This window comes from Ursus arctos, unplaced genomic scaffold (genome assembly GCF_023065955.2).
Source record: "Ursus arctos isolate Adak ecotype North America unplaced genomic scaffold, UrsArc2.0 scaffold_50, whole genome shotgun sequence".
NCBI classification, from domain to species: Eukaryota; Metazoa; Chordata; class Mammalia; order Carnivora; family Ursidae; genus Ursus; species Ursus arctos.
In genome coordinates this window covers 692,056-718,890 of record NW_026623068.1, presented here as the reverse complement: position 1 = coordinate 718,890, position 26,835 = coordinate 692,056, and the positions used below count along the sequence as shown (strand labels likewise).

At 47.9% G+C, this 26,835-nt stretch overlaps 1 protein-coding gene across 10 annotated transcripts in view; it reads left to right on the top strand.

The window, feature by feature from the left end:
* Positions 1 to 25,755, top strand: part of LOC125283386 (thyroid receptor-interacting protein 11-like) — a 31,235-nt gene extending 5,480 nt beyond the window's left edge. The window contains exons 1-5 of one of the 10 annotated variants that reach the window (XM_057307607.1): positions 7,935 to 8,681; positions 9,270 to 9,479; positions 10,733 to 10,850; positions 13,026 to 13,100; positions 14,622 to 25,755. In XM_057307607.1, the coding sequence (XP_057163590.1) occupies positions 21,416 to 25,609 (4,194 nt within the window). In that variant the 5' untranslated portion in view covers positions 7,935 to 8,681; positions 9,270 to 9,479; positions 10,733 to 10,850; positions 13,026 to 13,100; positions 14,622 to 21,415 and the 3' untranslated portion in view covers positions 25,610 to 25,755. Of the gene's footprint in view, positions 1 to 7,766; positions 7,904 to 7,934; positions 8,682 to 9,269; positions 9,480 to 10,727; positions 10,851 to 13,025; positions 13,101 to 13,952; positions 14,536 to 14,621 lie in introns of those variants that run through there. The other 9 variants (XM_057307608.1, XM_057307611.1, XM_057307612.1 and 6 more) reach the window with 9 other exon arrangements.
* Positions 25,756 to 26,835: the final 1,080 nt, after the last annotated feature.

Below are 26,835 nucleotides of genomic sequence, written 5' to 3'. Positions count from 1 at the left end.
TCATGTAGCTGTCCAATTTTCCCAGCACCATTTATTGAAGAGGCTCTCCTTTTTCCATTGGATTTCTTTCCTGCTTTGTCGAGGATCAGTTGACCATAGAGTTGAGGGTCCATGTCTGGGTTCTCTGTTCTGTTCCATTGATCCATGTGTCTGTTTTTGTGCCAGTACCATGCTGTCTTGATGGTTACAGCTTTGTAATGGAGCTTGAAGTCTGACATTGTGATGCCCCCAGCTTTGGTTTTCTTTTTCAACATTCCTTTGGCTCTTTGGGGTCTTTTCTGGTTCCATACAAATCTTAGGATTATTTGTTACAGCTTTGTGAAAAAGTTGATGGTTTTTTCATAGGGATTGCATTGAATGTATAGATTACTCTGTGTAGCATAGACATTTTAACAATATTCTTCCAATCCATGAGCATGGAACATTTTTCCGTTTCTTTGTGTCTTCCTCAATTTCTTTCATAAGTGTTCTGTAGATTTTGGAGTACAGATCCTTGACCTCTCTGGTTAGGTATATTCTTAGGTATCTTATGGGTTTTGGTGCAATTGTAAATGGGATCGATTCCTTCATTTCTCTTTCTTCTGTCTCATTGTCAGTGTATAGAAATGCAACTGATTTCTGTGCGGTGATTTTATATCCTGCCGTGTTGCTGAATTCTTGTATGAGTTCTAGCTATTTTGGGGTGGAGTCGTTTGGGTTTTCCACATAAAGTATTGTGTCATCTGCAAAGAGTGATTGTTTGACTTCTTTGCCCATTTGGAGGCCTTTTATTTCTTTTTGTTGTCTGATTGCTGAGGCTAGGACTTCTATTTGAACAGCTGTGGTGAGAGTGGGCATCCCTGTCGTGTTCCTGACCTTAGGGGAAAAGCTCTCAGTTTTTCCCCATGGAGAGTGATACTCGCTGTGGGCTTTTCGTAGATGTCTTTTATGTTACTGAGGTATGTTCCCTCTACCCCAACACTGTGGAGAATTTTAATCAAGAAAGGATGATGCATTTCGTCCAGTGCTTTTTCTGCATCAGTTGAGAGGACCGTATGCATCTTGTCCTTTCTTTTATTAATGTGATGTATCATGTTGATTTGATTTGCGAATGTTGAGCCACCCTTGCAGCACAGGAATAAATCCCACTTGGTCATGGTGAATACTTCTTTTAACGTACTGTTGTATCCTACGGGATAGTATGTTGGTGAGAATTTTTAAACCCATGGGGTCTTTGTCTGGTTTTGGGATCAAGGTAATGCTGGCCTTATAGAACAAGTTTGGAAGTTTCCCTTCCATTTCTATTTTTTGAAACAGCCTCAGAAGAATAGGTATGAGTTTTTCTTTAAATGTTTGGTAGAATTCCCTTGGGAAACCATCTGGCCCTGGACTCTTGTGTGTTGGGAGATTTCTATCACTGCTTCTATTGCCTTGCTGGTTATGGGTCTGTTCAGATTTTCTGTTTCTTCCTGATTTAGTTTTGGTAGTTTGTAAGTTTCCAGGAACGCATCCGTTTCTTCCAGATTGCCTCATTTGTTGTCATATAGCTGCTCATAATATGTTCTTAAGATTGTTTGTATTTCCTTGGTGTTGGTTGTGATCTCTCCTCTTTCATTCATGATATTATTATTTTGGGTCCTTTCCCCTTTCTTTTGGATAAGTCTGGCTAGAGGTTCATCAGTCTTATTAATAATTTCAAAGAACCAGCTCTAGGTTCATTGATCTGTTCTACTGTTCTTCTGGTTTCGATTTCATTGATTTCTGCTCTGCTTTTTATAATGTCCGTTCTCCTGCTTGGTCTAGGCTTTATTTGCTGTCCTTTCTCTAGCTTCTTTAGGTGTAAGGTTAGCTTGTGTATTTGATACTTTTCTAATTTTTTTTTGAGAAAGGCTTGTATTGCTATGTACTTTCCTCTTAGGACTGCTTTTGCTGTATCTCAAAGGTTTTGAGTAGCTGCGTTTTCATTTGCATTCGGTAAGAATTTTTTTAATTCTTTTTTTTTTTTTAAGATTTTATTTATTTATTTGACAGAGAGAGAGACAGCCAGCGAGAGAGGGAACACACGCAGGGGGAGTGGGAGAGGAAGAAGCAGGCTCTCAGAGAAGCAGGGAGCCCAATGTGGGGCTTGATCCCAGGACCCTGGAATCATGCCCTGAGCCGAAGGCAGACAGTTAACGACTGAGTCACCCAGTTGCCTCGAATTTTTTAAAATTCTTCTTTAATTTCCTGGTTGACCCATTCATTCTTTAGTAGGATGCTCTTTAGCTTCTGAGTGTTGGTGTTCCTTCTAAATTTCCTCTTGTGCTTGAGTTCCAGTTTCAAAGCATTGTGGTCTGAAAATATGCAGGGAATAATCCCAGTCTTTTGGTATTGGTTGGGACCTGATTTGTGACCCAGTGTGATCTGTTTTCGAGAATGTTCCATGTGCACTGGAGAAGAATGTGTGTTCTTTTGCTTTAGGATGGAATGCTCTGTATATATCCATGAAGTCCATCTGGTACAGCGTGTCATTCAGAGCCCTTGTTTCCTTGTTGATCATCTGCTTAGATGATCTGTCCATTGCTGTGAGTGGGGTGTTGAAGTCCCCTATGATTATTGTATTATCATCAATGTGTTTCTTTAATTTGGTTTTCAATTGACTTATATAATTGGCTGCTCCCATGTTAGGAGCATAAATATTTATAATTGTTAGATCTTCTTATTGGGTGGACCCTTTAAGTATGATATAACATCCCTCTTCCTGCCTTACTATAGTCTTTGGTTTAAAATCTAATTTGTCTGATGTGAGGATTGGTACCCCAGCTTTCTTTTGAAGTCCATTAGCATCATAAATGGATCTGTACCCTCCTCACTTTCAATCTGGAGGTGTCGGAGTCTCTTGTAGATAGCATATGAATGGGTCTTGCTTTTTTATCCAATCTGATACCCTGTGTCTTTTGATTGGAGCATTTAGCCCATTTACATTCAGAGTAACTATTGAGAGATATGAATTTAGTGCCTTTGTAGTACCTGTAGAGTCCCAGTTTCTGTAGATCGTTTCTGTTTCTTTCTGGTTTACATTACTTTTGGGCTCAGTCTTCGCTTAGAGGATCCCTTTTAATATTTCTTGCAGGGCTGGTTTAGTGGTCATGTGTTCTTTCAGTTTCTGTTTGTCCAGGAAGCCCTTTATTCCTCCTTCCATTCTGAATGACAGCCTTGCTGGATAAAGTATTCTTGGCTGTATGTTTTTCTCATTTAGTACCCTGAATATATCATGCCAGCCCTTTCTGGCTTCCCAGGGCTCTGTGGATAGGTCTGCTGCCAGCCTAGTGTTGCTACCCTTTTAGGTTAGGAACCTCTTGTCTCGAGATGCTTTTAGGATTTTCTCTTTATGTCTGAAATCCGCAAGCTTCGCTCTTGTATGTTGGAGTGTTGATCTCTTTTTATTGATTTTGAGGGGGGTCCTCTCTATATCTTGGACTTGTATGCCTGTATCCATCCTGGGATAGGGAAATGCTCAGCTATGATTTGCTCAAATATACCTTCTGTCTCCCCTCTCTCTCTTTCTTTGTTCTCGGGGACCCCAGTAATCGTTTTGCATTATGGTATTGCTGATTTCTTGAAGCCTCCCTTCATGGTCCATTAATTGTTTTTCTCTCTTTCCCTCGGCTTCCTTCCTTTCCATCAACTTGTCTTCTATGTCACTTACTCTCTCTTCTGCCTCACTTACCCTAGGTGTTAGAGCATCCAATTTAGACTGCATCTCAGTTAAAGCATTTTAAATTTCAGCCCGATTAGATTTTATTTCTGCACTAAGATTCTCTAGTCTCTTTTATGCTTTTTTCAAGCCCAGCTAGTAACTTTATAATAGTTATCCGGAATTCCAGCTCTGATATTTTACTTATATCCATATCAATTAGATCTGTGGCAGAGAGTATTGCCTCTGGTTCTTTCTTTTGTTGTGAATTCCTCCTTCTAGTTATTTTGCTCACAGAAGAATGGATGAACAGGAGAGCAAAATCAAAAATATTAACCACGACCCAAGCAAAATCCACACTAGACAAATCCAAAGAGGTCAGAAACCAAAAAAGAAAAAAAAAAAGGGTAGGGGAGAAGAGAGAATATAATCTCCCAGGTGTTCAAAACAGGTGATCCACTTGGTCTTGGGTATATTTTAGTCTGTTTGTTAAAAGACACTAAATCCCAATAATGTAAAATCACCAATGTGTGTGTGTATGTATATATACATATACAGAAACATAAAATTGAATAAAGTGAAAAGAAGCCAAAAAGGAAGAATATATCTAATGTAAATGTAAAAAAATGAAAGTTAAAAAAAGACTTAAAAGCAAAGAGTTGATAATATACGAAACTAGTTGAAAAGGAAAAAAGAAAAGGAAAATTTTAAACTGAAAGATCAACAAATCACGAGAAAACCTTTGAATTTTATTTACTGTTTTCCCCTAGTGCTTGCTTCTAAACTTGGTGTTCACCTGTTTTTCCACATGGTTTTCTGGGGGAGGGGCCCACTGTGCTGATTCTCAGGTGTCTTTGCCTGGGGGGAGTTGTACCCTCCATTTCCAGGGGGCCAGGCTCAGTGTAAACTGCCTCTAGTTGGTCTGTATGGCTTTTGTTCCCTGAAGGCTTTCTGGGCCTCTTTAGAGGATGAAAACAAAAGTGGTCATGCCCTGATCTCCAGTCCCTGTGCTGAAAGATCATGGTTCCCTCTCTTCAGTAAACCCTCAGGGATAAGGGGTCTTCACTTTTGTGTATACCAAACTCTGCAGTCTCCTGCAGTGCATGCCTGCACTGATCCTCCCAGGAGAAGGCGGAGGGTCGCGGCTTTTCTGTCCTTTGCAGGGCCCCCACATGATAGCTGTTGCCTGACCAAGCTGCGGTTTGAGGTTTATGGCAATCCCCCTCCTCTGCTCCCTGACCCTAACAGATTTCCCGGCTCCAGTGCCTGGGAACTCTGCTGGCTCAGGTACCCCTGTTTTTCCTGTGACCCTAGGGATCCTGAGACCACACTGCCCCACCTGGGATTCTGCCCCACCTCGCCACCTGAGCACCTTTCAGGCAGGGACGTCTCTCACTTGGAGCAGATTTCTAAAGGTCTGATTTTGCACTCTGGGGTTATGTCACTTTCCTGTGGACGGCTCACACAGGCTCCCTCTCCCCGCAGATGATCTTCCCATATGTCCCCACAGATTCATTTCTCCGCACCTTCTACTTTGCAAAAAGTGGTCACATTTCTCTTTGTAGAATTCCAGCAATTCTTTCTGTACATCTCAGATTGAATTCATACGTGTCCGGAAAGACGTAATAGTTATCTAGCTAAATTACAGGGACCAGATGAATTGAGGTCCCCTGCTGTTCCATCATCTTGCCTCCCTCCCTCTATGTATTACTTTTTAAAAAATATTTATTTATTTTAGAGAGTGAGCAGGGGGATGGGCAAAGGGAGGGAGAATCCTGAAGCAGACTCCCTGCTGAGCACAGAGTCCGACACGGGGCTCAATCCCAGGACCCTGAGATCATGATGTGAGCCTAAACCCAAGGTAGCCACTGAATTGACGGAGCCACCCAGGTACACCTCCATTTGGTTGAAATGTTAAACACAGGGGTGCATGGGTGGCTCAGTCAGTTAAGCGGCTACCTTGGGCTCAGGTCATGATCTCAGGGTCCTGAGATCGAGCCCCCCATCAGGGTCCCTGCTCAGTGGGAAGTCTGCTTCTCCCTCTCCCTCTGCTACTTCCCCTGTTTGTGTTCTCTCAGTTATTCTCTCTCTCTCTCAAATAAATAAATAAAACCTTAAAAAATAAATAAATGGTAAACATATATATTAATTCACAAGATAACTGATGAGGGGCAGAGCAGACTCCAGGCCCACAGTGACTTGGCATGGCCTTAGCGTTCCAGGCTCCTTCCCCTACGTCTTGTTGTCCTAAGGCTAGTTCCACTCAGGTTTGACAGAAGACCTTCAGGGATATTTGGACTTCAGCTCCCCGGCTTAGAACACCAAAACTTTGCTTCCTTGTAGCGTAGACCAGGGAGAGTTTAGGCTACCATAGCATTTTCCGGTTGTATAGACCAGAGAGTACAGGCTACTCTAGCATTTTCTAGGTTGTAGCAGTTGTGTTTATTTGTTCCTGGTTTTCCCACTATGACCTGCTTAAGGGATGTGGAAGGACTGGTACCTAATACAGAGCCGGGGGAAATACTTAGGTAGTCATTCATAAGTTTCACAAAACAATCCTGGATCTCCTTTCCTATGGACACAGAACTTCTGGTTGAGCAGAGTTGTCTGATTGGCTCTGGCCAGTGAGTTTGCTGAGGGAATAGGTGGTGGCAGGTCTTCTAGGTGAGGTATGAGGTGAGGTTATGTGCTCTCTAGGGTCCTGGAAAAAGAGTTAGCCGCATGAGTAAAGAGAGGAAAGAAATGGCCACTGTGGGGAGGTTGAGGGGCCGTGTATGTGAGCACCAAGAGGGATGGCCGAGTCTGTTGACATTGGTAAGGGAGCACCAAACGTGCCTCTGTTGGCCTTTTGAGGTAGATGATTTTCCTCCTCGACCTGGGTCCTGAGAACTGGGCCAGAACCTAATGACCTCTATTTATCTGCCTCCTTTCCTCTGTTCCAGGTTTGCAGTAAGCCTTGGCTACTGGCATGACCCTTACATCCAGCATATTGTAAGAGTGTCTAAGGAGAGGAGGTCCTCCGAAATTAACAGAGGCAAGTGACCCCCTCCCTCCCAACGTCCCCTCATCAGCCCAGAGGCCTGACGTTTTAGGAATTCATGCTTAAAAAGAGAGAGTTCCAGTGTTCACTCTCTCCAGGCATATGAATGTGCTCCTATCCCAACATCCTCATGAACACAGTGTATTATGAACCTTTTCATTGTGGTTAATCTGATATGGGAACATGTTATCTTACAGTAATTTTGTTTTATAATCCTCTGATTTTGGGGGTGAAGTTGAAAATCATTTTTGTATGTTTAAGAGCCATTTATATGATCTTTCACTGTGAATTGTCTGTTCAAGGAAGGAATTACTTTTTTGGCTTTATTAAAGCAGTAATAACACTGTTAGGCTCTGCAAGTCCTTTCTATCAAGACACAGAAAGGATTTGAGGTGGGAGGGTGACTCAGTCTCAGCCAGACTGAGAAATTAACCAAGTGACCACAGTCCTTGTGTGTGCCAGGAATCCTGGCCCTAAAGATGGAGCCTATGGGTAGATTGTATAAGAAATGCAAAGAACGTTTAACGTGGTGGTCCCTGAGAAAAAGGACGTGGATCTTACTTGGAGCTCAGGATGAACCCAGGCATTAGGAAGATGGGGCCAGGCCTGGCTCAGAGGCCTGAAGCCTCCCTCCTGGGCTCCTGAGGAAGCTTTCTGTACCACTGCTGCAGAGGCAGGGACCCACCTCGGGGCCTTGGGAGCTGGGTGCCCGAGGCAGCATGTCAGCCAGCCTGCCTCTTCCTCTGCCTGGCCTGGCATCTCCAGACTGGGGCCCACTAGGAGAGTGCTTCCCAAACAGCGTGTGGTGAGCATTTTTAAAATTTTTTCCCAATAATCAGCCTGTTGTGGATGATACTCTATAACATACAATAAAAATGATTTCCTCGAAAAATAAGAAGCCAGAGACACGTAAAATACAAGCTCAAATTGTGTAGTAGCAGAATCAATAGGACTGCAGTAAGTTTCTAAATGCTACTCCAATTTTGTTCTTAAAATAGTTAAGCGCAAGGCTTTAGAACACAGATTTTATCTTCCTTTCCCCTCTTTTATTTCCCATCCCCTTTACTCCAGCTCCCCACTCCGGAGCTAAACAAGTCCGTTTATTGGGCAACGTTTACTCCTGGCTTCCCCTCCCACCGGTGCTCTGTGAGGCCTTTTTATAAACATAGAGGCTCTTACCCACACAGAATGGAGATGAAGGGAACACGGTAAGAAATACTTTTTTTTTTTTTTGACATTTATCTGCCCCATTTCCTGACCCCAAAATATTATTTTTGTCATGATCTCGCAATTCTGAGTATTAGTCGAGTCCTAAGTAGCTTTACCTAGCTATGAAAAAGCGCGTTTCCAAAAGGAACATTTAGATCTGACATTTTGATGTAAAACACTTGTCTTTCCCATGTAAAATAATGGGACATTTTATTTTAATTTTTAAAGATTTTATTTCTTTATTGGAAAGAGAGACCATGAGCAGGAGGGGCAGAGGCAGAGGGAGAAGCAGGCTCCCAGCTGAGCAGGGAGCCCGATGCAGGGCTTGATCCCAGGACCCTGAGATCCTGACCTGAGCCAAAGGCAGACGCTTAACCAACAGCCACCCGGGTGCCCCAAGGGGCAATTTATTTGTAAGATCGTTAATTCCATTAAATCATTAAATAGATTGTACTTACTTTGATTGTAGCAGCTTTGAATTAAATTTAAAAAAGGAAGAGAATGTGAAAGTCACTCTTTCTCCCATGAAGTCCACAATAACCCGCTGACCCGGAGGAAGAGCAGAAGTGTCCTGATTTGCTTTTCTCCTGGCGTGTGCTCTGCAGGGATGATATCCCACCTCACTGAGCAATAGCTTGTCTCTGTCTCTCTCTCAGGACATTTCGCTCACGTCCATGGCGTGAGTCCGCTTATAAAGGCATTTCTACGGAAGACAGAATGTCATTGTCAAATTCTAAATCTTGGGACTGGGGTGGATACCACCTCTGGAGATTAAAGGTAAATGAAAATTCTGCCTCTTCTTTCCCAAATTGTTTCACCTGTGAAGGTGCCCGCCTGGTTCAGAAATGTTAAAATATATTCAGAGGGAATGCAGTGACGGTCTGTCTCGCGCCCCCGTCCCCAGATGCTTGCGCCTGCTGCCCCCGTCAGCCACATACTTAGTGTCCCCAGAGCCCTGGTGAAGGATGGGTGCCTTTCATCTCATCCTTTGCTGTTACAAACAGGGCTTAGGATAAAAATCCTAGTAGACATTTCCTCTGCATGGGTGGAAGAACCCTGCCCGTGGAATTATGAGAGCCAGAGCCCCTGCATCTGCCATATTGGCAATAACGAAGATTTTATTGTCATCCTGCTAGTGTCTTTGGTACAGGCTGGAGGTGCACACGGCTGGGTGATTGTGCGATGACACAAAGGCCTTTTGCAGCTATTCCCTGATTTGGTCCCTCACCTGCTCTGTTAGGGAGCAAGAACAGGTGTAACTGCGCTCACTCACAGGAAAGGAGACGAGTCTGGTTAGTGGCAGAAGTGGGACCAAATGGGCTGCAGCTCCTCCAAATCCAGGTTCCTTCCCTGTTCTCTACACAGAGCCTGTGCTTGTTCAGGGGGGTCTCTGCGGTCTGTCGGGCTGTGGTGCGTCTGTACCTCAGTGACCATGGTGTGGTGGAAGGAACGGGAGCAGAAGGCAGTGGCAGAACGTGTGCAGTGTGAGTGGAAGGCATTGGAGAAATGCCTCCTCTCGGCCCGACACCGTTTCGACTTGGTCCCGACATTTGGATTCTCCCCGCTGTCATGTAGGTGGGTTAGTAATGAACAAATCTGACATTTTTATTCCTGGGAACAAGGTACATTGAGACTTAGGTACCCCTTCCAAGAAAAAGGTTCTCTCTCAGGAGTGAGGAAGGCGAACAGCACAGGGTCAGTAAGATATTGTGGAGGTGTTTTGTTTTGTTTGATAATTATATTGGTCCAAAGGGTTTTTTTAAATATATATGTTTCTTAAATAATAAAAAATAAACAATGCTTCTTTGCTTCTTGGAGCCTGGGCCTGTCGGGCCAAATTTAGCCCACTCAGCTATCGTCGTAAATAAAGTTTTATTGCAACACAGCCACTCCCATTTAGCTGCATCTTCTCCATGGCTGCTTTACCAGCATGACAGCAGAGTTGAGTAGTTCCAAGAGAGGCTGTCTGGCCTGCAAAGACTAAAATACTTTCTGGCCATTTACAGTAAATTTGCTAATCCCTGTATTGAGAGGTATGTGCTTGTAGAACGGGGCAGCGAAAATTTTGGCTGCCAGTCTCGTTGTCTCATGGACCTTCCCCCGGGGATGTTCCCCCAGCTGCACCAGCAGAGGCAGCGGGTCACAGGCTTTTTGCTGCCACCATCGTGGGAGCTCGTTCTGTTTGATCTCAGGGGCCCAAGACTTTGGGCAGTTAAAGGCTCCCCACTTCGGGCAGCGGGCACCAGGAGGGCCCAGGAAAGCCAGTACCATCACAGAAACAGAATAAAGGGGCAGTGAACCCCTTTAAGGGACCTCAGCTGATCGGTGTCTCCCGACTTCTGTTTTCACACAACCCAAGGATCAAGGACGCAGAGGGTGGGTCTCACCTCGGGCAGCCTGTGCTGCGGTTGGCCCTGCGGGATCCTCTTCCAGTCCAAGGGCTGTGCTTCCTCACGGCGGTCCCCAGCTGCCATCCAGGAGCCGGTCCTGTCTTCGGTGTCTTTCTTGCCTCCTGTGACTCGCCAGCTTTCATTGAGTGGCGTGTCAGACAGACTCAGGGAATCCCAGAGTCGAAAGTGGAAACATGTGCTGCAGCCATTTTGCTCCTTTTCGAAAGCCCAGAAAGAAGCTGTCTGTTCCTTAGAGGCTCGAGGTGTGCCTTTTGGTAGCTTTCCCTCCCCAGTGACCCCTTAGTCAGTTCTTCTGAGGGTCAAGTAGCTGATGCATGGGGAGCGCTTTTTTTGTTTTTTTAAAGATTTGACTTTTATTGGGGGGGGGATGGGCAGAGGCAGAGGAAGAATCTTAAGCAGACTCCCCTCTAAGCACAGAGGCCGATGCTGCGCTGGATCCCAGGACCCTGAGATCGTGGCCTGAACCGAAATCATCGTCGGCCGCTCACCCGACTGAGCCAGCCAGGCGCCCCAAGGGGAAGCTCTTTATACTAAAGTAAGAAGTCCTACAGAAGATGTGGGAGTATATGCTGTCCTTCATCTGCTTTTAATTGTTCTCATTGTCTTTGGGAATTTTAGACTCTCCTTACCCTTTCCTGTCGTGGGAGTAATGTTCTGGAAGGGTGCTGTGGAGTTTCCTAGCAGAAGTTAGTTCTCGTCTGCCCTAAGCCTTTCCTCCCAGTAGCCTCAGCTAGCTCGTCCATCGCCGCGCTCTGCAGACGGGCAGGCATGTGTGGCAGCTCTGAGAGTGAACGGTTGAGATGGGTGAGCCTGTCTCTTCTGATACATCATGAAGCGGTCCTTTACTCTCTCCTCCTGTGTCCCTCTGTCACCCTCCCTCTCCCCCAAACCAGACCCTCTGATTTTTCCACTAGGTTGGGGGGTAGCTGGACCTATGGTCCTGACACTTAACCCATAGGGATCACCTCCTACTAGAAAATGCTTGCTTCTGATTTCTGACCCCATCATGCCAACCCCTAAGACAGCGACCCTCCCCCATCCCTGCTTCCCATCGCTCCTGACTGTCTACATAGGTGAGTTAATATACATACTACATACTACCGTCTACATACACGGTGCTCTTCCCTGCGCAGTTGTTCACATCAGAAACAGGGGTATCATCCTGACCCCCGCTTTTCCTTTGGCCCAGCCTGCACCGGCGACACCACCACCGGATTCTGGACACCGGCATCTGTGTTTCTCTTTGTCTTTCCCCTTTGACCAACTGGTTCTGTATTTCTGGAATAGAAGTAAGGTGGACACGAGGGTGTTAAAAGCATGCATGGCGGGGGGGATGCCGAACAGTCAGCAGGTTGTGGAGCGCCTTGTTTCTTGCCAGGCCTCAGGGGTGTGAGGAGCTGTTGCAGGAGACATGCAGTGTGTGGTTGAAACAGGCCAGAAAGGGGTGTCCTTGCAGTTGGTGAGCTGAGGAGAGAATGCGTTCGAGAATCCTCCTCAGGGCTGAGTGAGTGAGTGCACATGACAGAGATGGAGAGAATGTGCTAGGAGCCCAGAGGGTGACCAGGCTGGGGAGGCAGGTGGTGGAGCAGGGCCGTTAGTGTGTCTCTCTATGTGTGTGTGTGTGTGTGTCGTTCTCTGTGAGTCTCTGCGTGTGTGTGTCTGTGTCTCTGTGTTTGTGTCTTTGTGTCTCTGCCTCTCTGTGTGTCTGTGTGTAGGGGTCTGTGTGTCTACATGTCTGTATTTTGTATCTCTGTTTCTCTGTGTCTGTCTCTTCTGTCTGTGTGCCGCTGTGTGTGGGTCTTTGCGTCTCTGTGCGTATGACTGTCTTTGTCTAACTCAGTGTGTATGTTTGTGTGTGTGTGTCTCTGTGTGTGGCTTTCACACTCTCTACTGCAGCCCACAGTAAAAATACATGTACAGCCCAGGCCAGGCCCCACATCTGTGTACCCGTGTCAGTAAATCAAAGGCACACCCTTGGCGCTTACTAGCGCAGGTCCTGCTGTGCGTGTGGCTTGTATATTTATTTCCTCATGAGTCCTCACAACCCCGTGAGGTGCAGTCAATTTCTCTACTGTGCACACGAGGAAAGCTTGGCCCAGGGAGTTTAGTGACTTGCAGCGCCTCACAGCAGACACGTGGTGGATGGGATCTGACCCCCATTCCCTGGCTGCAGACGCCTGCCCTTTCCCACCCACCGTAGGCGACTCTCACAGAAAAACGTAAATGTACCACAAGACAGTGCTCGCCCTCACTGACGGGGATGCTTTGTGATGTTTGCTGTTGTATCCTATTTGATCCCGCACATGCTGGCCCCGACCCCTCCCCCGCAAACACACAATTGTTTCCTGACCCTCTCTAATCTGTCTCAGTCTGCTTTTTGGAAAATCTGTTAGCTCCTACTTCCCCAGCGCCTCTCAGTGCCTCCCCACCTCCATGCCAGTGGCTGCTCCCCCAGTTCAGGCTCCCTGTGACTTCTTCCCTGGACCTTCTTCCTGGACGGCTCTGAGAATCTCCTAACATTTGTCCTCTATCCATTCTCCACACAGAGACCAAAGTCACCTGAAAAGTACCTTTCTGACCATATCATTCCTGATTTAAATCCCTGAAATAGCCCGTTGCTGTTTGGGGCTTAGTACTCGGTACATGAAGATGGTCAGTAAATGTATGCGGGAATACAGAATTAGCAAACTTGCTGTGTATTTTTCCTCAGGATGAAGATCTCCCATGAAAATATTTTTGAGGTCGACTTTGCAGTGATTGTCACGAGAAAGCTGCCCAGCATCCAGTAAGTGTGGCTTGGACCAGAGGACAGAGCCGGGCAGAGTCAGAGGCAGCGGTCGGGAGGGGGCCGGATGCATGCTGGAGACCTCATTTTAGGGGGCCCTCCCCTTGGACCCCCTCCCTGCTTTCTTGCTGGCCCCGGGACCTCATTCCAACCTGTCGAGCAGTCTTCCACATGCAATACACTCTCCCTTGTGACTGTTCTGTCCATGAACGTCATTTCTCTGAACCTTGAAATGACCTACACTAGTTTCATGATCTGAATTGTTCTGTGTATTTTGTCTACTTCGTTATCTCCAGGGCATAGAGAGGTGCCCAGCCCAGAGCAGATGCGTCGTCAATATTGTTTGAGCAAATGAATGGGAGGCTGAACTTAGTCATTTACAGTCTGTGAGATATTCCGGGGGCCACGCTGACCAGGTTTTAAGGAGTTTGCAGAGTTGTAGAGGGCGAGTTTGTGAATCCTGCTGGGAGCTTTTGTAGCACCGTGTGCAATGCTTCCCATGCATCATCTCACTCAGTGCTCAGAGCAGCCTCGTGAATTCTGGTGGGGAAACCGAGGCACAAAGCAGTGAAGCGAATTTCCATCTCGGCACCTGTGAAGGAAGGGGTGGAGCTGAGATTTAAGCCCTGGCCTCAAGCCCGAGGGTTTGGAAGGGAACTCCCTTCCTTCTTTTTAAATGAGTGATTTCAATAAAATGCCAAGAATTGCCTTTAAAAAAAATTTTGGTGAGCATAAAAGTTTCAGCTTGTCCTTCAAGGATGTCTAATTCTCATCATCTGGAAATAGTTTTCAAGTATGAGGTTGATCTAGTTTACCCTATGAAAACAAGGTTTTCACCCTTTCCAAATACAGGATTCCGTTACAGAAAATATGCTGATCGGTTGCCGTCTGGCATCTGAGGCTGTGCCTCTGCAGACGATGTCCTAGCCTGTTGGGACCCCGAGTGAACTAAGAGGAAGCGGGCTCTCACTCAAGCCCAGAGGTGCTTCTGGGCTGAAAAACGCATTGGCCTTTGTGTATGGTTGTTGTGATGGAGGATTCAGCTCTCTGAGGTCTGATTTTTTGCATATCGTGGAGGAGGGAGTCATCGCATCAACGTTACTGACTTCAAGTCTGAATAGGAGTCCTTTTTTCAGTGAACTGTGAGCGGTGAGCACTGTGTTAAAGATTTTGTTTGAGAAGAGGCAGAAAACTGGAGACGACTTGGAAAACCTGGAACATCGGGAAAATCCTTGCTGACGTATCCTGAGCGATTTCTGAGTGTTCAGTATTTCATGATGAGATTGTGAGTGGGCATCCGATTCGGAGTGTCCTGCTTAGTGACCTCGCCAGAGCCCCGATCCACTGAAGTGTGAGTGCGTGTGCCGAGGGCCAGACGTCAGGAAGCAGAAGGCCCTGTGGAGTGAGTGGCCCTTGCTTTGAACAGGAGCAGGATGTATTTGCCGTTCCTGGAGTGGGTGTTTGCGGTTCTGCTGAAACTGAGCTCCTTGACTCATTTCTCTCTTTCCCATCTTCCCACAGAGTCAAGCCTTTCTTATCACAACCCATTACAGAACTACATTCGGAGGACCCACTTCAAATCGGCAAGTACCCTTAACCTACGTGGTACGATGTGCACTACAGAACGCTCTTTGCTTTTTTCCCCTTTTCCTTTTAAAAGGGGTGTGTGTTTGTGTCTGTGTGTGTGTGTCTGTCTGTCTGTCTGTCTGCACCTGCGAGTGAGCACTTGCGATGTCACGCAGAGTGTACTTCTGCTGATACGTTTACACTGCATCGCATTTACCGTGAAGGAATTTAAAACAGATGTCCATAGGTCCCCGTTCTTCAATCTTTACAAAATGGGTTTCAGTGATTTACAACCAGTGCAAAATAGATTTTTTCCTGAAAATCTCTGTTTCCAGCTTTCCTTGGGAACATCCAATCTGGCAGCATCAGACCCTAAGTCCTAGGTGGCTGCTTCATGGAGGGGGGCTGTCATCCTCCAGTCCCCCCCCCACTGCTCCCCGCTGTCTTGTACCTGACCTGCTCCGCCTGTTATATCACCTCCTCGGCCCCTGTGCTCCGGGTTTCCCCTCACGTTTTAAGTATGAGTGTTTCCAGCAACTCCCTGCTCACCTCTAAGCCTTTCAGTCCAAGGTAAACCTCTTCCAGAATGTTCCATCGTTTTCAGTCTGTGTCTGGCAGAGTATTCAGGGGGCTTACTAATAATTCAGGTCAGAGGACATGCCCAGAGAGGATGGCCTTCTGGGATGGTGGACACAGATAACACAGGAAACATGAGACAGCGAGACAGGCCTCTGTGCAACCACAGTGCCACAGTCATGCTCCTGGTGAAGAGACTCCCAGAAAGAACATCTCCCCCATCCTTCGTTTCCCTCCTACAGATTATAAGTGGAACCTGTGCAGGCTGTGCCATGTGCTGGCCTGGCTGTTTTCTCCACACTGTCGCTATCATAACTTTCTGTATATTTGGTGAATACTTGTGTCGGAATGATTACCTATAATGAAGGAGCTAACGCTTTGCATTACCTTTGATCCATCGATGCAGAAATGTATGAAGTAGAAAGTAAAGACCCGGCATAATCTCTCCCCCCACCAAGATAACCAGTGTTCAGAGTGTTTTCTCCTATGGACGAACAGTACACCTAGAGACGGATAAATATCACACATGAAAACACAAATACAGTCCAGTGCCTGGCACCTAGAAGGGTCAGTAAGTTTTTGCTGAGAGACTGTACATATACACTGAATAAATACATAGGTTGTAGTTCAATATATATCTGTTGAATGAGTGAATCTACATTTCTCAAAATAAATAGATTTATGTATAATTTTAATAAAGTGAATAATTGACACGTCCTGTTTTGTAACTATTCTGGATCCTAGTAACTCATGGCTGTGCTTCTATTGTCATTTATAGCTCTGCCTCATTATTTCTGATGGCTTTCTAGTTCTCCTTTGCATGGAAATTCCTTTTTACTTAATGTATTCAGTACTGATGGTCCTTTAGATAGCTGCATTTTATATGCTTTTCTATTAAACAGTGTTGTAGAAAGCACAGGTACACGTGCGTATTTGCAGGAATTCCTGGCTCAAGGAATTGCCCCTTATGAATTCTAATAGCCGCTGCCAAACTGTTCTTCAAGATCCTCTTTACTAATTTGTATTTTCACAAGAGTAGATGACGGTTCTCTTTCCCTACAAAAGACACGATGTAATACTTAGTGTATTCTGACCAGCACTCCTTCTCCCCTGCTGGTAACAGCACCCAGTGTTCTCTGGGGGACCAGTACTCCCCCATTGCCATTCCCTGTGGTTTGGGTGGGGCTGACTCCATTTGCATTTCCAGGGCATGGCATGGGACCCAGCCAGACATCTTCAGAGTCTGTCCTGGGGCTCTAGCCACAGTGAAAAGTAGTCTATGTCCCTCTGGGACTTGAACTGAGGAGGGAGGAAACCTGGGTGGGGCAGGGGTGTCTCCTTGTGGACACAGCCTGTCTAGAGAGTGGATCCCCTGGATCCAGCCCTGGCTGCAGCCATAGTCCTTTTGGACTCTGGGTCACATATGAGCCAGTAAAGTTCCCATCTTGGCTTAGGGCAATTCGAGTTGGGTTCTCTTACAAGGAAAAGAGACCTAATCAATAGGAGAGAACATTGAAAGTCGTGCTTACAGATGGGAGGAAAGGCTCTGCTCCAATTTCCTTCTGGTCTGTTTGTTTGGTTTTGGTACCTCTGTCCATTCACTCAGAGTGGAGTGTTGCTCACTGTATTAGCTGTCCCTCTCTAAACACTTGTCTCATGGTCTATAATTATTTCTTGCTTGTCTGTCTCTTCCACAGATCTATTGAGCCCCTTCAGGGCAGAAACTGGGTTGTGTTCACTTGTGATTCTTTAATACCTTGAACAGTACACAGTGTGGCCTCCATAAGTGCCCCTTGATGAATCAGCCATCCTAATTCTCTTCTTTGGGACCCCCCTGTCATGAGACCACCACATAGCCTCACGTCTGTGATACACAAACCATCTTCTGAAACACACTCATCCTCCCATTGTAAACACATCACATCATGAGAACTCCCTCCTTGCAGCCATTCCTCATTCTCCCCCATGTTCGTCCCATGGAACCTCACTGTGCGGTTGCTGATAAGGTCCTTGTTCTTGGGAAGACAACATGGCCTTTTATGAATGGATAACACACACGATGGGCATGCCATTCACACACACGACTTCACTCATGGGCGAAGGGGACCTACGCTTTCTAGCCTTCCTCTTGAGTGCAATGCACCCAGAATCCCACTTCTGATGTCTGTCAGTAACACGATAACACAGAATCACAATTCTAGGCTCTCTCCTGCCTCCGTGTTTCCTCCCGAGGCCTTGACAATGACCGGAGTGGAAGGAATACAGATATGTCGAGGAAATCGACAGCAGTGAAGCAAAAGCTTCCCCAGAAAAACAGTTTTGACTTTGGGAGCATAACTGCCACACCCTTCATAGCTCTGTAATAGCCTCGGCTTCCACTGGCATCGAGCAATAAAGATTTTCAAACAGAGTCAAAGGTCAGGGCCAGAATTACAGTCCCAGTGTGAATCACCACTGACTCTATCCAGTTTTCATTTTCCCATACTTGGGCTCACACCGCCAGGGCGATCTGGTAGGAACTAGATTTACACTGGATTTGACAGTCTTTGTGGAGTTTCTACCCTGTGCTAGGCACCGCAGCAGACCCTGGGAGATGAAAGAGAAAGACAGCAAGGGCTCTCAAGGCATTTTGTTTACTGGGGAACAATAACAAGTAAAGAGGCCACTGCATCATAGAAAACCAGGTGCTGTGTGGACTTAGGAACGTTCCCCGGGATGGGGCCATCCATTCTCTGTCGGAGCATCAGGGAAGGCCTTTTAGAGGCAGACACCTTGGCCTGGAGAGCTGAAGAATGAGTAGGAGGCAGCTACAGGGCTGGTGTGGTGAAAGGAACTCCGGAGAATCTCAGGTAGAGGCTAAGAGGTAAGAATGCTCGGCCTGCTCCATAAACTAGAAGTGGGGCACGTATGGCCAGAATCCAGGTGTGAAGAGAGAAGCTGCTACAGAGGAAGCTGGGGCCAAAGAGGGGCCGACTGGCTTGGTAGCTTGAAAAGGCCCAGAACTGGGGCCCCTGGGTGGCTGAGTTGGTGAAGGCTCTGCCTTCGGCTCAGGTCATGATCCCAGGGTCCTGGGATAGGGCCCCAGGTCAGGCTGCGTGCTCAGTGGAGAGCCTGCTTCCTCCTCTCCCCCTGCAGCTCCCCCTGCTTGTGCTCTTTCTCTGTTAAATAAATAAATTAAATAAATAAATAAATAAATAAATAAATAAATAAATACCTCAGAACTTTGCACAAAAAAAGCAAACACCCCTTTCCTGATACAGTATATAAAGAGGCCAGAATGACAACATGACAAATCAGTCTTGACAGTCATTGAATATTGATTTTACAAGGCATGTTACTAAGAATGCAAAGGGAGGCAGGGGTAAGAAAGCTCACAAGGAATTATCTTAGGATTCATTTACAGATTCTCTGTTGAATCATTGGCCCCCACTCCTGAAGAGGGAGCAGAAGGACAAAGCACAGGCTGATACCCTGTGACATTCCTCCAGGAAACTTCCAACTATCTTAATGTTAATACCTTGCTAGAAGGGAAAACAACCTTAACCTGACACTGGCAAGGTCTCCAGTATCCTCTTTAGCGTAGGAAAGTTCTTTTGAAGCCCTCCCTTTTCTTTCCCTCTCCCAGCTCCCAAGTATGTAATCAGTTGCCCCCACAACCCCATTACAGCAGCTCTTTCTGCCCAGGGATCCTGTCCCAGTGCTTTAAGAAAACCAGCATTTTGCCCTAAAGACGTCTCAAGAATTCTTTCTCGGGCGTTGGCTCGAGATCTCAGCCCACCAAACCTCACCTGCCTTCCAAAACTACATCACTACTATCCTGTCTACCTCCCGCTGGGCATTATTTCTATCATTTCCTACAAATGACAGAAAAGTAGGCAGCACTAGGCTTAGGGCACAGGCATCAACTCTGGTAACAGGATAAATGCACACTAAGGTAATAGGGTGGGGTAGCAACAAAGTTAAACAACAAAACTAAGCCACTAAGCAAAAAGTTATGGTGGGGTGGGGGGGACCCAAACCTTAAACAAGGAAATTGAAGAAATGGGAGGGGAAGTCAAAGTATTTTGGTACAGACACACACACACGGAACTATCCGCACGTGTTCTGGCCAAGTCAAACTCCCCCTTTGACCCAACTTTTGGAAAAAAAGAAGCAAGAGCTGTGGAAGACTCACACCTTCATGTCTCTGCCCAGCAAAAACAGTCACTAGGTCCAGTACAGCTAACTGCCCTAAAAGACCTTGAAAGATGTGTCCCAGATACCTGGGCACATGACAGTCACCTCCAGGACCTCTCAAAACCACCAGTGGTTCCTGTTCCAACAGCCTGGTGGTCTGCAAACCCTGGTGTCTTCTGTCATTTCATAATGGAGAATGTTTCCTGTCAAGCATGAAAACAGTCCCCAAGAAACCTGGAGAAGGATCTGCTTCCAAATCCAAAGGGAGAAAGGCTTTTTAAAAAGCTATTAAAGAGCTAAACTAAAAGTCGGCCCAAGGCGTTTCCACAATTCTTTCCACCCAGTTCCCAATTTGTCAATATCAAAAACTTGGGCAGTCGGGTCCACAGGGGCCCGGGTTTGGGAACAGCAACACCTGTACAGCCCCTGCATGGACCACCGAAACTCCCTGGGCGCATCCGATGGGCTCTGATCATCCCTTCCTTATTTACTGCCATCAGGCACTTGGACGTGGAGGGTCCGCAGCAGCAGGGCGAACCTGAAAGGCTGAGGACGCCACCCCCAGAGCACAGCGTCCGCCTGGCCTCAGGCACAAGGGTTACCTGAGTTTTCACCCGGGGCCAACCCCGGGGGAGGTCAGGGGAAGGCCGGGGGAGGTCAGGGGAAGGCTCGGGTCCACTCCCTCCTGGGCGATGCTCTGCGGGCCTGGACAATGGGCGGCGGGATGACGACCCACCCCGCTGCTCCCCGGGGGCTCTGGCGCTGGCCCAGAGCTGGGCTCCAGGTCGCGACGTGGCGCAGCCCGGTCCCAGATCCCGCGTGCTGCAAGGCATCGAGCGCGCGGCCCAGAAAACAGCCGGCCCTGCCGAGGCGGCCAGGCCAGCGTCCCCAATCGGCTCATCCCGTGCCAACCCAGATCGGCGCACTCGCCTACCCGCGGTCTAGCTGGCCCCTGCTTCATGCAGTTGGATTGCTTCTTCCTGGTGGAGGCGGCTGACCAAGGGGCTTGGGCAGGGCAGCTTGGGAACCGCTCAGAGGGCTGCATCACCTCAGGGCCCAGGCGGCTGTGGAGCTGTTCCTGGACGGGAGCCCCGCCCTCTCTGCCTCTCATCCAGTGGCACCGCCCACCGGGGGGGCCTTGTGGGACCAGGCAAGGGGTGTGGTTCCCAGCCCCTCCTCCACCCAAGGCCTGAACCCCAGGCCTCTCTGTGAGATGCCAGGAGCCCCCTATCCAGCACGGTCTTCGCCACCGCCCGCGACCCCCTCCCCGGTCTAGGCCGCACACCTGCGGGAGGCAGTTGATGGGTCACAGCGCTCCCGGCCGCCAGTGAACCAGCAAACCCAGGAGTGGGACTCACTGTCCCCGCAGGCTAACGAGGCAGGGAGGGACAGGTCACTCTGGAGCCTCTGGAGGTTGGAAATGCCCAAAGTCTCTTGAGGGCCATGCCTTACACGTGTGTAGACATTTGTCAAATGCACCTAGGACCTTCACTCCTAGGTGGATGGGTGCGTGGGACTGTGTACCTTTCACCTCCATTAAAAAGATTCGGTTGCGTGGAAAGCACACGCCAAAGGAGTTTGTGTACTGTGATACCACTTAGGGGGAAAGTCGAGGGCCAAGTGCATTTTGTGTGGGCAGGCACCTGGGGGCGGTGAGGCAGGAGCATGCACTTGAGACCCGCCCAGGACCGCCATGAAAGCGGGGGAAGAAGCGGAAGGGGCCCAGCCCTGGCGTGAGAAGTCGTGGGGATGAGCGGCTGGGACCGGGACCAGTGGCCAAAGACGGCCTTGGGAAAGACCAAGGCCTTGGCCTTTCCTAAGGACCTGGTCTGCAGAGGGGAGGGGGGCCGGGCCCACGCAAGCGTTGCCTAGAAACGCTTATTGTCTTGGGATTCTTAGGCTCGCGCAGGCAGGGGTTCTGGGACACTTGGCGGGGTAGTCCGACTGCACTGGACGCTTTTTCACAGCGGACCAGGACAGTTTTATGACCCGCAGAGATGTTGCCTTGGGTTGGTGGCCTGGGCTCTGGCCTAGACCATTCCCCAGGGGAAGTGGATGGCAGAGAGCCTTGCTTCACCAGCCACATTGATTTCACCGGGCACGTGGGAAAGGGAACTTCCACTGGCGAGGAGATGGACTTCGCCGACCTCATCACATCACAGGCACAAATCAACAGACTCCTGAAGGACATCGAAACACTGGAGGCTGAGGTTAGTCACTGGAGGCGTTTGTCTCAGTCGTCATCAAAGATACTAGACTCCAGTGAAATTTGGAAACTGAAGACCACCATCAGGGACCTAGAACAACAACGGATGAAGAAGCTAGACGAACACCAACTTGAAGTATCGGTATTACAGAGTCTCCACAAGAAGCAACTGGCCGACGTCATTGAGAGGCACCGCCAACAACTACGTGAGTATGAGCAAAGGGAAAGTGAGCTTGGACGGGTGGAGCAACAACTTGCAGAGATGGAGCGGCTGAACGACAATCTGAACAATGTTGCTTCTGATGTCAGAGCAGAAAACCAGAAGTTGGTTTTGGCACTCCAAGATGTAAGACACCAGCTGGAAGAATCGATTCTCCGTAACAACGAGGAGTGTCTGGAAAACAACATTGCTGTGAGGGCTTTAAAGATCGAAAAAGGGCGGTTAGTAGCGAAATTGTATCGGACTGAGAAGAAGGCGTTGGAAGAGAAGAGGAAGTACAAGCAAACCATCAAGAAATTGTTACCTTTAGAGCATGCACGTTTGATCCAACTCATGCAAGAGAAAGACCTGGAAATATTCCACCTCCAAAAGAAGATCGAGCAGATGGACGCCGACCACAGAGAAACCAAGGACATGCTGTCCTCTGCTTTGGAGGAGCAGAAGCAATTGACACAGGTCATTAAAGGAAAAGCCTCAAGAAGCAATGACCTTTTAGAGCAAACCGTGGAGGACAAAGACATGCGTCTCACCTCCGTGACCGCCGAAAATCATCATCTGAAAGAAGAACTGGAGCGCCTGAGACAACAGAGTCGCCCTGTACCTGACCCTAAAATCCTCGAACTGGAGTGTGAAGTCTTCCAACTGAACGAGTTAAAAGATGACCTCGAGGAGGAAGTAAAGGAACAACAGAAGATCATTCACAACCAGCAGCAGGGGAAGATAAGACTGCTTCAGTCTCTACAGGAGCAGAAGCAGAAAGTGGACCATCTTCAATCCCAGCAGGAGCAGCTGCATATTGAACGCGCTCAGCTCCTTGCAGCGAAAGACCAGGAGATTCAGAATTTGCAAGACACATTAGGCCAAATGAAAGCCCAGCTGCCTGACAAAAGCCAGCACATTGCAGCAGAGCACTGTGACGACGTTCAAGTCACAAGCAGTCAGCCTCTTCCTAGAGAGAACGGAAGTGAGAAGCTTGATCCATCTAAAGGCGAAACTCAAAGATCAGTCCAAGGAATAAAAGAGCAAGAAGTGGAGATGAAGCTTCTAACTGAACAGAACATCCGATTGACCGAACACATCGATCGGGTGTCCAAAGAGGAGATTGGTAAACTAACTCAGATTATCCAGCAGAAGGATTTGGAGATCGAGGGTCTTTCCAGCAGAATCTCTGCAGCTTCTCAGCGCCAGCGCGTGGACGTGGAGCGACTTCAGCAGCAATTGCAAGAGTGTGCTTCGAAAAGCGACCAAGTGTTGGCTGTCTTAAATGAGAAAACGAGGGAGAATAGCCATCTGACAAGGGAGTATCAGAAAATGACAGAGAGACTTGCTGCCAAAGAAGCAGAGCTCCAGAGGATGCAAGAGGAAAATCGGAAACTGTCCCCGAGAATTGAATGTAGTGGTCAGGAGATGTTTAGAGAAACGATTCAGAATTTATCACACATTATTCGAGAAAAAGACCTCGAAGTGGATGCCTTAAGTCAGAAATGTCAGACTTTATTGACCATCCTGCAGACCTCCAGCACTGGTGATGAGGTTCGCGGCGTTCACATCGATCAGTTCAAGGAGCTTCTGCGGGAACGGGACACGTTCAAACAGCGAGTGAAGATCATGGAAGAGTGGAAAGAGCAGGTGATGACCACGGTCCAAAACATGAAGCAGGAGTCACCCCAGCTTCAGAGCGATCTTCGCCAGCTCCAGGCGCAGGCTTGCACTGGCAGCGAGGAGGATTCCAAACTGCAGGCGACCTCTATGGACCTGATCCAGACTTACGGAGGCAAGGAAATAACCTTAGAACACTTAGAGAAGGACCTGGCACGAATTCAGCTCAGCATCGGGGAGAATTGCCACGCCAAGGATCTCCTTTTAGGGAAACTGGATGCGATTTTCCTGCAGCCCTCCCCCGACTCCTCAGAGCCAGCTGACTCTCTGAAGGCCGTGACATCTGACGTAGTGAGCCAGTCTTCTCAGTTGCGCCAAGAGGAGGTAGAAGAGCTAAGAAAATCAATGCAAGAAAAAGATACAATGATTCGAACCCTCCAGGAAGAGAAGCAGAGATGGATGGATTCCGTGTCGGCCGCGTCCCCAGGAGAAGGCAAACAACAGGAACACGGGGATTCCGACATGGAGCCGCTGAAGGAGAAACAGGCCGTTCTGCAAAACTTCATTCCGGATCAAGAGCTCCGACTGCAAGCGAAAAGTGAGGAATTGCTTTCTTTGCAGGAGAAGTTCAGTAGCCAAGTGAGTGAAAATGACCTTTTGAGGCAGGCAGTCACCGATTTGAAGGAGAGACTAGCAGATTTTGAAACGGATGTGTGTCAACTGAAAGAGGAAAATGCAAAGCTCGTGGAAACGTGTAGAGAAAAGGAAATGGAAAATCAGGCCTTGCAAGAGACCAACAGGCGGCTTTCCATGCTGCCGAGAGAGGAGGAATCCCAGTCCGCTGCGGTGGAAGAGAAGGCACTTGCTTTGGAGCAAGTATTGCGAGGGAAAGAAGAGGGCGAGACCGGGGAAGCGAAGCGGCTCGTCGATGCAGTTGCATCCGTGCAGGACCAGACAGTTGTGTGTCCACAGGAGAGAGAGGAAGTCCTGCTGGCACTGACACAGAAACAAATGGAAACCTGTGCCCTCCAGAAGGAGGTGCACCATTTACGGGAGAGAGAATCACGCCTCACCCAGGAGCTGGAGAGACGGCGTCACGTCGCTTCAGAAGCCGAAGATTCTCGTCGCCGCGAAGCTTTGGTCTCAGAAGGCAAAGTGGCTCAGCTCAGAGAGGAAGTGACGGTCTTGCAGGGAAAGCTCGTTTTGTCTTCCACGGCCTTGGAAAACGCGAGCCATCGAGCCAGTGTGCAGGTGCAGTCGCTGCGGGAGCAATTGCACATGGTCACCCAGCAGAAAGAGGAAGCCGCCTTCCAGCTTGCAGCCTCCCAGGAGGAAGGGAGGCAGTACGGTCACGTTCTAGCCGCCCTCAAGCTGGAACTCGCCGAGTGGATGGAAAAGGCAGACAGCCTAGAAGGGAAACTGAAGTCATTGCAGGGACGCTTCCAGAAAGCAAAGGCTGACTTGGGTCTGAAGGAAGACCAGCTCCAAGAAGTCAAGAAACAGAACGAGGTCCAGCAGGAAGTCCTGGAGGACACCCAGAAGAAACTGATGGACTTAGTAAGTAAGTCCGAAGGCATGGTGGACAAAACCCTCCTGAGGAGACTCTTCGTGGGCTCTTTGCAAGCACCTGATGCCGACCGGCAGGAAGCCTTAAGGTTGATGGCAGGCACGCTGGGGATCCAAGAAGACCAGATGCGCCAGCTGTTCAGTGAAAGGCCAGGTGGGGTTACCAGCTGGGTGACTGGGGGGCCTGGATCCAGAAGCGCCCCCAACACACCTGGGAAACCAAGTCACCGAGCTATGGCCAACAATTCTTTTTCAGGACTTTTCGTCCAGTTTCTAGAAGCGGAATCACATTCAGCTTCTCCACCACCTAAACCCTCTGCTCATGACGTGAAGCCCCCAGATTCAGGAGGAAGGGGAAAAGTGGCTAAGAAACAAGGCCCCCAACATCTGAACACTGCCCTAGGATCCACACCCCGAAAAAAAGATGTGAAGCCCCGCACCACAGCTGTGTCTCTCATTACCCCCCCAGGACCAGAAACGGATGGATCGGAGCACCTTCTTCTAAATGCTGTCACTGATGCTTTCCCCACATACACGCCCCAAATACTGTCACCTGCCACGAAGGTTGGAATGGCGGCCACAGGCCCCTCAAAGAAATAGACGATTCTCAAGCCGGAGAGGAGACGGCGCTTTGAAGAACGCAAGTCACTCTGTGTGTCTACCTTAGCCCAAAATGGCCTTTTGCAAAACGTAATGTATTTGCAGTTTTGCTTTCAGCTTAATAAAAATATTCTTTTATGACTTAACAAGAACAGAGGTCTTTTAATGACTGCAGAGGTATTCCCCAAACTGAAAACAGTGGTGACTTCTTATGAGAGTAGACATTGGTGGGGTTGGAGGCTGTGGTCCAAGGATACTTCCAATATTGTTTGTAATGCTGTAATGTTTTCACAAGGAGCAGGTATCTACATATACCCTGGGTAAGGAACACATCAACTGGTTTTAATGTTCCGAACTTACCAAATACACGAACACACACACCTTGTACGAGAAACAAGGTGAACAGCATGAAAGTACAAGATGCGTACAATTTAAAAAAAAATGTAAATTTGCTTGACCCCCGCTAAGTCCCATTTCTCTCTCTTTTTTTTTTCATTTTTAATTTTTGTTCCATTTGTTTTTCTGTTGCCTAGGAAATCACTCTATGGGTAACCTGATTTCTCTCCGGCCTTTTAGAAATATATGTGTATTTGCCTATTTGGGAGTATAGTATTTTCTGACTTTTTTTTTTTTTAAATCACTCTGCCTTAGAGATCTTCCAAAATGTGAATGAATTCCAATTTGTTCTTTAAAAGAAAACCCAGCATTTTATGGATATACCCTAAATTATTTAACTAGCTCCTATCATCAGGATTTAAGCGATTTTTATTCCAAATGTCCATGATGGACTGCCTAGTCCATTTTCTCAAAAGCCACTCCAAATCTTCATTTGCAGTTCAAGGCTAATTGCTCCATTGTATGCAGGAAACCATCCATTCAGACCTCTTTGCATTTTTACTTTAAGGTTTTACTTGTTTATTTGCCACAGAAAGTAGGGGAAGAGCACAGGCTGCAGGAGCTGCAGAGGGAGAGGGAGAAATAGGCCCGCAGCTGAGCAGGGAGCCCTATGTGGGGCTCAATCCTGGGACCCTAGGATCGTGACCCGAGCCAAAGGCAAACACGCAACCAACTGAGCCACCCAGGTGCCCCAATACTGAGTCTTAATCTGAGGTTTTCCGTCACAGTGGATTCTGCTGTCTCCATGTCAATTTCAACCTGCACTGAGACTTTTAAGGTGTAGGACAGGTGCTTCCCTAGGAAGTGAAGTTGGCACCCGAGCAAGAGTG